Source organism: Protopterus annectens, chromosome 12.part0 (genome assembly GCF_019279795.1).
Source record: "Protopterus annectens isolate FY-2018-M chromosome 12.part0, PAN1.0, whole genome shotgun sequence".
NCBI classification, from domain to species: domain Eukaryota; kingdom Metazoa; phylum Chordata; order Ceratodontiformes; family Protopteridae; genus Protopterus; species Protopterus annectens.
The window spans coordinates 33,989,091-34,002,929 of record NC_056746.1 but is presented as its reverse complement, the minus strand read 5'-3'; the positions used below and the strand labels follow the sequence as shown (position 1 = coordinate 34,002,929).

The 13,839-nt window shown below is 39.0% G+C and overlaps 1 protein-coding gene across 1 annotated transcript in view; it reads left to right on the top strand.

Moving 5' to 3' along the window:
- LOC122816124 overlaps positions 1 to 13,839 on the top strand; it is a 446,542-nt gene that overhangs the window by 261,460 nt on the left and 171,243 nt on the right. The window contains exons 7-8 of the mRNA XM_044088883.1: positions 8,849 to 9,056; positions 9,768 to 9,934. Coding sequence (XP_043944818.1) covers positions 8,849 to 9,056; positions 9,768 to 9,934 — 375 coding nt within the window. The remainder of the gene's footprint in view (positions 1 to 8,848; positions 9,057 to 9,767; positions 9,935 to 13,839) is intronic.

Sequence of the window (13,839 nt, the reverse complement as noted above, 5' to 3'; positions counted from 1 at the left end):
TAGATCAGTGTATCCATGGGTTCACAAACAAATATAACCAATTGGTTATGTAACATTGAAATGATAATATATCAATCAAATGATGAATATAAATGGACATAAGCCATAAATATATATACACCATTATAGAGTAATGAGCTGAACAATGTGTGATAGGTAAAAATATGTTTATGATAAGACAGAAATCACGAAATATAAATAATAAATTTGTAACACTTTTGTTCTCAATAAATTTGTGGTAATTGGTAAGCATTCATGGTAACACGACATCAAATAAGGTATCCACAGGAACCTGGAACACATAAATATGAAAAAATAAGTTATGATAACATATAATATAAAAATGAAAAATGTTAATTATAAATGATCATTCAAACCTGGTGGGAAAAGTGCTCCCAATGTGGTAATCCAATACCTTTCTTTGTGATTTAGAATGCTATGCCAACCTTGAGGATTATTCCGATCTCCTGTGATTCTGTCAATAATCATGAATGTATATTGGGCCTGTGGATGCTTCAAAGTATGTCGAAAAAGAGCATTATGGTCTTTCTTATTCTTAATGTCATATCTATGTTCATTAATACGTGTTCTCAATGGTCTGGATGTTTGGCCCACATAGAAGGCAGAACAGTGACAAGTGGCCAAATATACCACCCAACTGCTACTGCAGTTACCAAATATCTTGCAATCATATACTTTGCTGGTATTTTGACTGGAAAATTGTTTGGATTTACAAATTTGTTTGCAAGACCCACAGTGTCCACACGGAAAGGTTCCCAGCAGTTTGTCTCCAGACAAAGTAAGTTGTTGGTATATAGCCCCACCACTTTCTTTATGTTTAAAGTGACTAAACAACGAGCCCAGGGTTTTGCCTCTTCTATAACTGAATTGACACTGAGACCCCAATATTAGTCTTAACTGATCATTGGCCAATAGAATATTCCAATGTTTATTGATAATGCTCCGGATTGCATTATGGTTTCTACCATAAGCAGTAACAAATCTTATGGGGGATGCAGTTAAGTCCCTGGGTTGTGTCTGATATTGCAATAACGTATCCCTATTCATACTGGTTGACCAATCCCAAGCCTTAACTAAGTCAAGTTGTTTATAGCCTCTGTTGACAAATCTCTGGAACAAATCCAGACTAGCTTTCTCATAATCCATATTGGTGGAATTGATGCGTTTCATCCGCATGAATTGGGACTTAGGAATGTTGCGGATGGTGTGGCGTGGATGCATGCTGGAAGCGTGCAGTAAAGTATTATATTGGGGATATTTACGGAAAGTCCTGGTGTTTAGAGTGTGATCCATATTTCTGCTAACCGTGACATCGAGAAAATTAATGGATTGTAGATCATATGTCACCATAAATTCAATTCCCCAAACATTGCCATTAAGATAATCCAAAAATTCTTGTAGATATGTGGCATCCACATGCCACACCATCCAGCAATCATCCAGATATCTCCGCCAGATATCAATTTCCACCAAGTAAATGTTATGTAAAGGTTCATAAATCATACATTCTTCGAAAAAGGCCATAAACAAATCGGCATATATGGGAGCAAAGGAGGCTCCCATGGCCGTTCCTTGAAGCTGCCAATAGCATTCCCCATGAAAATAAAAGACGTTTTTATTTAATACATGTTTGGTCATACATATCAGTAATGTATTAAATCCTGGAGAATACAAAGCAGATTGGTCTAGCCAGTATTGTAATGCCTGAAGTCCCGCCCAATGGGGAATGCTTGTATATAATGCCTTGACATCCAAAGAGCACATAAGCCAAGTGGGTTCCAACTGAGCCTCCTGTATAATCTGTAAGAATTGTGTGGTATCTTGTAATCTTGCCCTAACTAAATTCAAAAGAGGTTTGAGATACTGTGTCAAAAACATGGATAATGGTTCAGTCAAGGAACCAATACCTGAGACAATGGGTCTACCCGGTGGCTTTGAAAGTGATTTGTGAATCTTAGGGAGGAGATACAAAATTTGTTTTTGTGGATCATGAACAGTGAGATGCATGACACTGGTCTTGCTAATGATGCCTTCCTCCTAAGCTAAATGTAAAAAGGAATCAATTTCCTTTTTGAAAACAGGAGTAGAGTCCATCTCCTTATGCATATAGCATTTAGTATCTGAAAGTTGTGATCTACCCTCACTAAGATAATAATTCATATTTAGAACCACCACTGCTCCACCCTTATCAGCTGGTAAGATTGCAATGTTATGATTATGACGTAATTGTTGTAAAGCTGATATTTCCTGGGGTGATAGATTATGACCAACTATAGAATATTCCTTGTGTTCAAAGTGCAAGTCCCTAAGTACTGATTGCATAAAGATAGAAACATGTTTGTTCATGGGCGGCTGAAAATCAGAATTGAGAAATCTGAATTCTGTAGATCTTTGAGACTCCCTGTCATGGAAAAACAATTGTAATTGCGACAAAAACTGGTAATGTCATTGACAGTGTGATATTCATCTGAAAAAACCCAGGTACATATCCAAGTCCTTTATTCAATAGTTGTTCCTGTTCATCAGACAAAATAACATCAGACAAATTTAAAACATTGTGATATTCAGTACTTGTTACGTTATAAATTTCTGTATTAATCTTTCTAGGGAGTTGTGTTTTGCATTTATGTTTGCGTCCACCTCGATGCCTGACACCATATCTAAAGGGACAGACATATTAGTTCTTTTATGATTGGGGGATTCTCTGTGTCCGGTACTATCATAATCAGTAAGGGAGGAATCTTCCCCTGAAGTGCTAGTATTTGGTCTATCTCTAGTTTTTAGAATCGACCTTGGTCGTTTTTTCGTCCTAACCATTGTGGTCCCCTGATCAGCATCCACAAATCTAACATTCCTTTGTACCTCAAATGGGCATCCTCTTTGATAGTCTAAGCTATCTCTGTTAAATTTTCTTATTTTCCTTTGTTTGGTTATTGTCTCGTGATTTGTCAAATCCTTTGATAGTTTGTTAATATATTGCTGGAATGTAGGAAGTGACTCAAATTTTTTACATTCCTCACACATAATTTTGACCTCACTAATATTGATATCTACCATTCTGCCATAATATTGGGCAAGTATATTGACAAATAACATGGATACCCGTTGCAGGGCTTCTTTCCATTCTTGATTAAGTCTGTCCTCTGGTCTTCCAACTAATGGTTATAACCGGACCCTAAGTCCTCTAGGGGCAATGTTCTTACTTAAATAAGCACGGAACAGTTTAAGGTGCCAAATGTTGGATCTTAAACTTTTTAATCCCTTGGTTAGGGAATGAAATGCCAAATCACTATCTTGGGGTAATTGTTGTCCAGACTCAGATGGATTACTGCCTGGCGAGGACCCAATACCAAACACACCAATGTCCTCCCGATCGGCACATAATCCTGACAATATTTTGTCTAAGTCCATGCTGCCAATGTTTGAATGGTATAAAATAACGTATGGACAAAACCAGAGACAATAATCTATAGTGCTCTAAACAACCAATTGCAAATTGTATAAATGCTGATCAAGGTGCCACAACAGTTGTGAAAAGGACTAATAGGTAAAAAAAGAAAAATATGTAAAAATATAAATTCAAAACCTGGAATAGTCCAAATACTGCACAGTTAAGAATTCCAATCAGTCAAAAACATCAATGATAGTAATGTTATATACACAGTTCAACATATAATAAGAGAAACTGACAAAGTATCTCTAATGAAATAGGTACAAATCCTAGACCCAAGTATATGTGATTATAATAAACCAAGGCTCAATATACACTCAGGATAAATGAGAATTGGTATACTGAACTAAAGCAATCCAAACCACATTGATGAACCCTGTTTAAATTGTCTAAAAATAAACCTGTCCCCAATCAAGGCTGTAGTGTAAAGATTGTGTACAAGGTAATGCAAAAAACACACAATGTACCAAGGTAATGCAAAAAGCATATGAAGTAACAAATCAATAAAGATAGATCCAAGTTACCAAACCTATAATAAGTATAACCTAAAAGTTGCTACCAAAATCAGTGTTCCTGAGAACAGCTAAGACTACTCCGCATAAATTAGCCCAAAAAAAGAGATTTGCATGTTCAAAATCATGAAATATGTCACCAATGCACATAATCAACATGCCCTGAGAAATAATATTATAATATGTTCAGCAAAAATGACCCTGGGCATACAAACACACAAATATTGCCACCACAGGATCGTAGTGAATAGAAAACAATGGTGGCCAGACCAAGCAAATCACAATGTTACTTCAATGTGTTACCCTGTAGCCTCAACGAACATTCAGTACTTGCTTATGCCCCAAAAGATAAGGATATCACAGCATAAGGGGAAAAAATATATAAAATTTGCTATATGACTACATCATTATACACACATGAAAATAAAACATGAAATTTCACGAAAAAACTTTAGTCCATCCACTGAAATAAGATGTTAGAATGTCAATGTTCCTGAAGAACTGCTGGAACATGCAGTACCAGAATCGTCGTAATGTTGTTTCCCTTTATCGTAGTTGTAATAAATCCATCTGCTCAGGTAATAATCCACCAAACCGATAGTCAATATAGCCCCACAACACAGTCTGCTAGATGCTGGCCAACAGTATAATAGCAATAACCCACGTCTGGGTGTGGGTTATGCTGGATTATGCACTGTTGCTTTGTTTAGTTAGACAGGCTTCACCTCGTGTCCAAACCATGACCACCACGGGTAAATCCAGCATCGCCCAAATCCAGCCATGGGTTATTGCTATAATATTGTAGTACTAATTATTGCAGAAGTTTTGATTCATTCGGTTACCCACTTAATAAAATTCTGGCTGGTGAGAAGCCTGAGAATATTCCTGTACTCACTGGGTACAGGACAAAGTGCCAATCTGTTTCAGACTGTACATACTATCACATGACCCACACATCTATCAACAATCTATGAGGAATACAAATTTATGTAAAGAACTTCATTAGGATGTGAGTGAAAACCAGAGCACTTGGCAAAATCCACACAGACACAGGTGGGACATATAGACTCAGAAAAGGAGGTACCGCAGCAGTAAAGTCCCACGTCCACTGAAACCATAGTTACAGGCAATGATGTATCAGCCACAGAAGGTGGACCATAGAAGCATCAGTTCTGTACATGCTGCAAGCAAAAAACAGCTGCAAGACTCAACAGAGTCACAGGAAAAGCCTAACATACTGCTGCTACACAAACTATCAGATAAAACAGTGTCATCAGTAAGTGCCAACAAAGTGTAAATGCCTGCAGTAATCACAAGAGCTGAGAGCTTCGGGTATTCTTAATGAAGGCAAAAGCAAATTATGATGCAGAAACTCGTGCCCGCAAACCTTCCACAATGGCAAAATAATCTAATGGTGGTAAAAAGGTAAAACAAAACAGTGTGTTAATGTTTAAGGTCCTTGTAGCATGCATTGTTTGCAGACACTGAAGTAAAATGCTTAGTTCAAATAAGTAAGAAGCAGGCTCAAATTCCACTATTAAGCCTTTCAGAATCAAAGGAGAGGAAATCTCAGTAATTCTCAAGAAATAAAATGCATAAGGACGCACTCTGCAGTAATTCACAGATGGCAAAACCTGCAAAATTCCAAAGAACTTGGGTTTGGTTTAGTACCTTTTTGTGATATAGCAAGGTTCTGCAAAACTGTAATAAAAACAAAGAACTGAAACATTGTGCAACAGCATTATTTGTGCAAGTCACATTTGAAATTATCTATTCTTGTGAAGAAACCTGGAAGCAGAAATGATATTTTTTTCGCAAGTCTTACTTAGAAGTAGCTCAAAACATAAAACAGAAGTTTCAGGTAACTTAAAGCTTCTGCTGAGAAACTGCTATGATGCTAATGTTCATGTAAAATCATTTTTAACTGTTGTACTGGTATGCATGAGAGAACACATGGGTGGTTTGGCAGTCTGGATTCTGCAAGAATGTGAACTATAATTTTATCTTTCTTTGTAAGAAATATCCTATTTAAAGCTATTTTTTAAGAATGTTGCTCTTTAGATTAGTAGCATGCAACAGGAAATGCCTGTATTTCTTTGGCCATAGTTTAATTACTTGATAATAAAACATTTGCTGCACTTAATATATGTACTGCCTGAGGTCTTCATTGCTGCTTTCTCCAAAACACAAAAATGTATGTGCATATTTACTAGACTCTCTGTCTGAGATATCCTTATAGTTTTATTAATGTTTCCTTGTCTGCATGCACTGTTTTACGTCTGGCATGGCATTGTAGGACTCCAGCTACAGCCGCACGCATTGCTGTCTGTGCCATCCTTTCTTGTCCCTTTTGGTGGCATTTCATGTGAATTACTTTGCTTTGCCTTCAGCCCTTTACTACTTAGTAGTTCTTTCTGGCAACATAATGAGCTGAGGATAAGCATGCACAGGCTAGCAGCATTATGCACATACCAGGCATGCAGCTTGTGCCAAAGAAAACCCTTCATGGATGAATCACTAAATATGATTGATTACCAGTGCAGAAATCCTATTCCTCCAGTAAAGTTATCAGCTGCCCAGGAGACAATAAAAGCACTTTGAGAGGCAGTTTACTTATTCGTTCCAACATACCATTACTGACTTAAACTAAAATTTTAGTTTTCCCACAGTGGGCACAGAACTCAGGTTATAGCAGAGAAATGTCTTTATCTCTACTGTTTTTTTAATCCCAATATTCTGTTGAGTTACTTTTTGCAGTTTTAGTAACTTATCTACATATTTTACTCACTTCAGCCTATTACAGTCATACAGGCTAATGTGGATAATGCTGAATGTATCCAAATAACAAATGAGAAAAAAATTAAATGCCTTAAGTGTCACTTGAGCCAGGGCCCTTCAAGTTTTGTTATTGTCTGCAGCACTGAAACAGATGAATTGTTTCTGCATTGCCACACTGATCTTGTCCAGTGCTCAACAAATGGGCTATTACTCATTCATACAGCCAATGATAGTGAGTCACCTTTAACTCCTATAGTGAGCCCTATGAAAAACTGAGATTATCTTCAATGCTTAATAAGCAAGTAAGGAATGCAACTAGAATGCCAAGCCACACACACACACACACACACACACACACACACACACACACACACACACACACACACACACACACACACACACACACACACACAATGGTTAATTTAGAGTTGTCAGTCTACCTACCATGTATATTTGGAATGAAACTGAAGTCCACTGAGGAAAATCCGTGTGAACACAAGAACACAAGGAGGACATACACACTGTGTATGGAAGGCACCCCAGTCAGGACCAAAATGGGAAACTTGTTGCTATGAGCTGATAGTGCTGTTCACTGCACGACTGTACCATCCTAGTGCAACCACACTGCACCACTGTACCATACTAGTGCAACCATCATAACCAGAATACTCTCTGCTTAAATGCAGCACAAACTGACTGCTCAAGTAATTGATCATAACAATCACAGTAAATAGAACAGCATTTTTAAGTACATGGGCTGAAGATTATCAGACTCAGTGATGAGTTTGTCATAGGTATTTAATATGCACACTGTAAAGATCAATATGCCTAGACACTCTCTAGTGTACTTAGTAACATGACCTGTTTAGAATCCTGACGGAAGTTCACACTGTGCCGTGAAGTTCTTTTTAAGTTGTGTGTATGTATGCCACATTATTCACACATCACAAATGAGTGATTTTAAAAGTAAGTTTCGTATAGCCACTTAGTTATTTACAGGAAAGAGTAATAAAGTATTATCATGATGAAGCTGGATGTACTATTACTGGAATGTTATTCTATATTGTCTGTTTTCAAGTCACAGACAATTCCTAGTTCTTGCTCATTTGTGTTTGTGAGCATTTCATAATGTTCTCCCAACATTCCTGTGTACCGCAAAGTATAATGAGAAATTATTAAGCACTTGAAAGTTTTACATACTCAGGGATGCTTATGTCAGGATTGTCTCTAGTAACATAATCAGAAAGATATTCAGAGACCTTCAGAGGCCTGAGTTTATTTTCTCAGGTATAGGCATGCTTTTTTGTTTGGTATGATTTATATAAACTACCACTTTGCAATGAAGCACCTGCTGTCATCTGTTTTGTAAATGACCTTTTCCAGCTATTATATGTGGTGAGAATAAATCACAGCTTTTCATATGACCAAACAAAACTGATACAAAAATTTACTACACAAAAAATGATTGTACTTGCATTGTAGGTGGAGGTGGGACACCACAGCACAGAGGTAGTCTGTTGGAATAAAGTAGTAAAAGTAAGGCCAGGATAGGCTCAAACATCAGAAAAGCTGCATGAAAGCATGGCTTACTGCATCATTTCAATTACAAAAAGGCAACCGTAGAGTCAGGAATGCTATCTACTTGTCAACAGCCTTTAAAGTTCTTAATTTTGGAAAATGACTCCAAGCGCTATTGCAAATCTTTTAGATAAAGCAACCACCAAAGAGTGTTTTGCTAAACAGTAGAGTTCAGAAAAGTCATATGTATATGCAAGCTGGGGGTGCATCATGCATTTATTCATTAGGGAGGACACACAGCTGTGGTCTTCATTTAATGTGACACTGGAAATTCTCAGGTTAGGCTCTGTGTCCCATAAAACAGAGGTAAAGGTGCAAGTACACAGACATACATATGCAAAATGCATCTAGGCACCCACAATTATTTGTCAGGCAAGTGTTAAGAGTTAGGACCAGGCTGTGCAATTTATTTTTATTTATTTATGTATTTATTTTGTGGTGGGGGTATGGTAGATGGAATCTTAAAATTAACAGCTACTTTTATCCATAAATTATTGTATCATTTCAGATAGCCTCTTCCATTAATGGATCAAGCCCTAATATTGAAGGCTCAATGCAAGTCCAGTTTGGAGACATGTCTCTTTTATGCACAGTAACTTGTTATCTGGTTGGACAGCGATTTGAACTTGCTTTGAAGAACAGCCACAATAATGAAAGGCTCCGTGCTGCTGGTTTTGCGAAGATCATTGCCCTTTCCACTCTACTGGAGAAACAAGGTGAGAGAACTGAGATGGATATGATGTCTGCTAACCTTTTTATGTAAAACAAAATTCCCTGAATGCCACAATGAAGACCAAGAGCGAGTTAACGTAATGAGTTTTAATCTCCACAATCATAAAACAATGTAAGGTCTAGAAATTTTAAAAAGTTTTGTTTTAGTATTTTAGAACAGATCATTGTGGATAAATGAGGGGAAATTTAAAAAATCAGGTGGAAAATAAAGAAGTGTTCTGGCAGATAAAACTTGGTGCAGACAATCTGCCAGGTTTGAATGAACACATAAACATCATGTTTTTTAGAAAATAGAAAGTTAAACGGTTGCCTTTTGATACACCATTGATGTTTAATTGGTCCCAAGTAATGGTTTAATTGTTATTAGATTTTGTATTTAAATGTAGTGTTGAACTATATTCTGATGAAATGTTTTACGCTAACTCGCTCTTGGTGAACTTTGTGGCATTCAGTGAATTTTGTTTTATATTTTCTTGGTTTATTCACTCGGCCTTTGTGGTGAATTGTTTATTTAACCATTTATGTATACAAATATGGGAATGCTGTTGGTATCACAGGGAAGGTCTAACTGCTATTATTTTGATTCCATTGTATTGTTTATGAAGGGTAAGAACACCTAAGAATGAAAAAGGTTTTGTAACTAACAAGTGACATTAGCTAAACTGGAAATCCTTCTTTTCTGCTGCCTGTCTTAGGTTTAAAGATCATCTCAAGCCTGAAGGGCAGATATGACGAAAAAGGCCTGGCAATACATGCAAACACATCGACTGGTTTTGAGGATGGAAAACCACTTGTGCTGAATGTGAACGTGGAACATTCTGTACCAGTTTTCAAGAAATTCGGTCTGCCTTTCAGTGTTCAGGTATACATTCATAAGCAGAATGCATCTGCCCATGGAAGCAAACATCTTTATCATAGATCATGTGTTGATGCATTAAAGATGTCACTATTCATTTTTGTATCCTTTGACTCAATAAACTCTGCAGTTATGCTTGACAGTTGATTCACCGTAATGCTTTGTTGCGCAATAGCAATCACGGAAGCCAAAGACCCATCAATAGTGAAAAAAGCAGGCAAAATGTTTCCTTTTTGCATGATCAGCTAAGCAAGTGTCTTTTTTTGCATGACCAGCTACATATGTTTCTTTCCTGGTGCTTGACAAGCTCATTATTTATAGAATTATTTCCTGTTAATTTTTTTTTATTATTATTAAGCCCTAAGTCCTAAGATATTATGTTGAGTGTGGACGTGGAGGTGACAAAGATGATTGCTGTTCACTAAATTCAGTATGACGGGGGTATTTCACTAAATTCAGCATGCCACAGGGGTATTTCATAACTGTTTTTCATTGAATTATAAATAAAAGGTAGTATATCTACAGGGGGCTGAAGTGAAATGCCCTGAGTGATGGGACTTGACTGTACAAATTGCTGTTTTTCAAAGGAAGTGACTGCTAGAGCTGTTTCTAAGTCTGCAGTAGTACTGATTCCTTTCAAAGGAAGTGACTGCCAGAGCTGTTTCTAAGTCTGCAATAGTACTGATTCATTTCATAGGAAGTGACTGCCAGAGCTGTTTCTAAGTCTGCAGTAGTGCTGATCCCTTTCAAAGGAAGTGACTGCTAGAGCTGTTTCTAAGTCTGCAATAGTACTGATTCCTTTCATAGGAAGCGACTGCCAGAGCTGTTTCTAAGTCTGCAATAGTACTGATTCATTTCATAGGAAGTGACTGCCAGAGCTGTTTCTAAGTCTGCAATAGTACTGATTCATTTCATAGGAAGTGACTGCTAGAGCTGTTTCTAAGTCTGCAGTAGTGCTGATTCCTTTCATAGGAAGTGACTGCCAGAGCTGTTTCTAAATCTGCAGTAGTACTGATTCATTTCAAAGGAAGTGACTGCCAGAGACTACTGCAGACTTAGTCTGTTCTTCAATTTTTCCCTTAGAACTGCTCTGTTAGTGACTGCCAGAGACTACTGCAGACTTAGTCTGTTCTTCAATTTTTCCCTTAGAACTGCTCTGTTAGGAACCTAAACAATTTACACCTTCACTAAAAAGCGCAGCACTTGTTCCTAATTGCTTTTTCTTCTCAAAAAGCTCAGCACTTGTCTTAAAAGCATATCCCTTGTCTTATAAGCATTTTTCTTTGCAGGTCAAGCACTCCTATATTATACAAATCCCTCACTTGCAAAACCCCCCAGGAGTGCCCACTTCCCTGCTAAGCCCTCTACTTTTCTGTCTCATACCAACTCATAATTCTTTCTAGCATGTCGAAGGGTCAGATGCTGGCGTCCTCTCCTGCCCAGTTGGTGAATCTGGGAATTCTGAGGCAATGTTACAATTGCCTCATGTACACGGACAACCCTCTCCTCCTCCCACATAACACTAACACTTGCGAGAGATGCAGCTATTTAGCCAAACTGGAGGCTGAGCTCTCTCAACTCAGGACTGGCAAGACCAGGCAGGAGGAGAAGGCAACTACACACACCACAATACCAGTCTCACATAACTCAACCACACCACTGAATCAAACACATAAACACACTAAGACATACTGGAGGCTCTGAGTAAAAATTTACCTAAACAGCAAAGGCCTCCAAAGCAGACACCCAAGCAACTGCAAACTCAAGACACCACACAAACAACACATAAAAAACAAAATCAGTGTGCAAAGCAGTCGCTGCCCTTAAGGCCAAATACAACACCAAACATACTTGTCATAGGTGACTCCATAGTCAGACACACTGACGTCCCACTCACCAGGCTGAACAAGGAGAAGGTCACGGTAAGCTGCCTATCGGGCGCTAGAATCCGCCACATAACACAAGCACTCAGGTCACTCCACGGCAAGTACAAGTATGACACAGTCATTGTCCATGCTGGTGTGAACGACCTGAGACATACCTCCCTGGACTACATGAAAAGAGACATAGAGGAGCTCTCTGATTATGTAGCCCAGGCAGGTATGACCCTGACCCTGAGCAGTATCCTTCCTTCACCACGAATGATGCCACAATATAGTGACAAGATGATCAGCTTTAACAATTGGCTTAATTTCTGGTGTCATTCAAAGGGGATCCAGTGCCTGTCTGCCTGGAATAACATGCTTGACAAGCCACGCTGCTTCGCAAGGGATGGCTTGCACCTGTCACCCCTGGGATTCCGGATATTGGCTAAGGCTCTTGCCACCCCCATAGTGCCTTTTTTAGGCAAGGCTCAAATTCTAAACCTACCACCCTAGAAAACAAAAACTGGAAGAAACTAAGGGTAATGCTGCTCAATGCCAGAAGTCTAAATCTCAGAATGCATGCACTCGAGGCCCTTCTCAGTATGGAGAACATCGATGTCTGTGCTGTGACTGAAACCTGGTTCAAGGCTCCTGAGAGCATCCCGGCACTATCAGGTTTTACCTCATATCATGCGTTTCGGACCCAAAACCCGGACCATACCACAAAAGGAGGGGGTGTATCCATATTCATCAAGGATACTCACACCTCCAGGTTGGTGGCTATGCACGAAGCATAAGAAACCATCCAGGTGCAATTAACCATAGGCAAAACTGCTCTACAATTTGTAGCATGCTACAGGCCACCCTCTCAAACTCAGGAAACCCACACAGCCTTCCTGAAGACACTGGAGGGTATAAATGTATCACCAAACACCATCATATTGGGTGACTTCAACTACCCGAATATAGACTGGGAACATTACTCAAGCCCCAACTTTCTAGCCCAAAGGTTCCTGGAGTTCATAAATTCAAATGCCATGGAACAACTAGTCACCGTCCCCACAAGAGGAGGAAAATATACTAGATCTCATCATCACAAACATGGGGACAAAATGCTCCACACCGGAAGTATATCCCTCTTTGGTGAGATCAGATCATAAACTAATCTCACTAGAAATCCACATCCCGCCCCCACCCCAAACAAAAAAGACCACAGTGAAGAACTTCTCTAAAGCAAACTTCACACTACTCAAGACAGGTGTGGTATCCTTCAAGGCCCCCGAGCCAATGGAATCCTTCAAGGCCCCCGAGCCAATGGAAACCACAACCCAAGCTGCGGAAGCCCTTACAAATGCCTTCTATGAACACCTTCAGGACTGCATGGATCAGGCAATCCCAAATAAAACCAAGACTCTTTCCACCAAGGGCAAACGTCCAGTCTGGTGGACCCCAGCCATAAACAAACTTTACAATAAGAGGAGAAAGCTATTACATGATAGAGCAAAATCCCAAAAAGGGAAGGCAACTTTGATCAGTACTAGCAAGAAACTACGATCCCTCATAAAATCATCAAAGGCCAACTTTGAAAAAAAAATTGCCATAGATTCAAAAGACAGTCATAAGGCCTTCTTCAGCTATGTCAGAAACCTGGGTGGAAACTCCCAGATATGCTCAGAATTAGTCAAAAATGATACAAAAATCACTGAGCCCACAGACATTGCCAACATACTGGCAGACAGGTTCAGCGCAAACTTCACCCCCCTCTCCCTCCCAAAAGGAGAGATAACTAGCCCAACAGAGTGTAGCCTCCCAGACATCTCAAATGCGCAGGTGAAAGCTGCTCTCTCTAAAGCTAAAAACACAGCATCAATGGGACCGGATGGTGTCCCCGGCTGTGTGCTACATGAACTCAATGAAGAACTAAACCCTAACATAAGGCAGCTGTTTAATCTTAGCCTTACCACAGGATATGTGCCCAAGGAGTGGCGTACGGCAACTGTGGTCCCACTCCACAAAGGTGGTGCCTCTATGGACCCTGGTAATTAC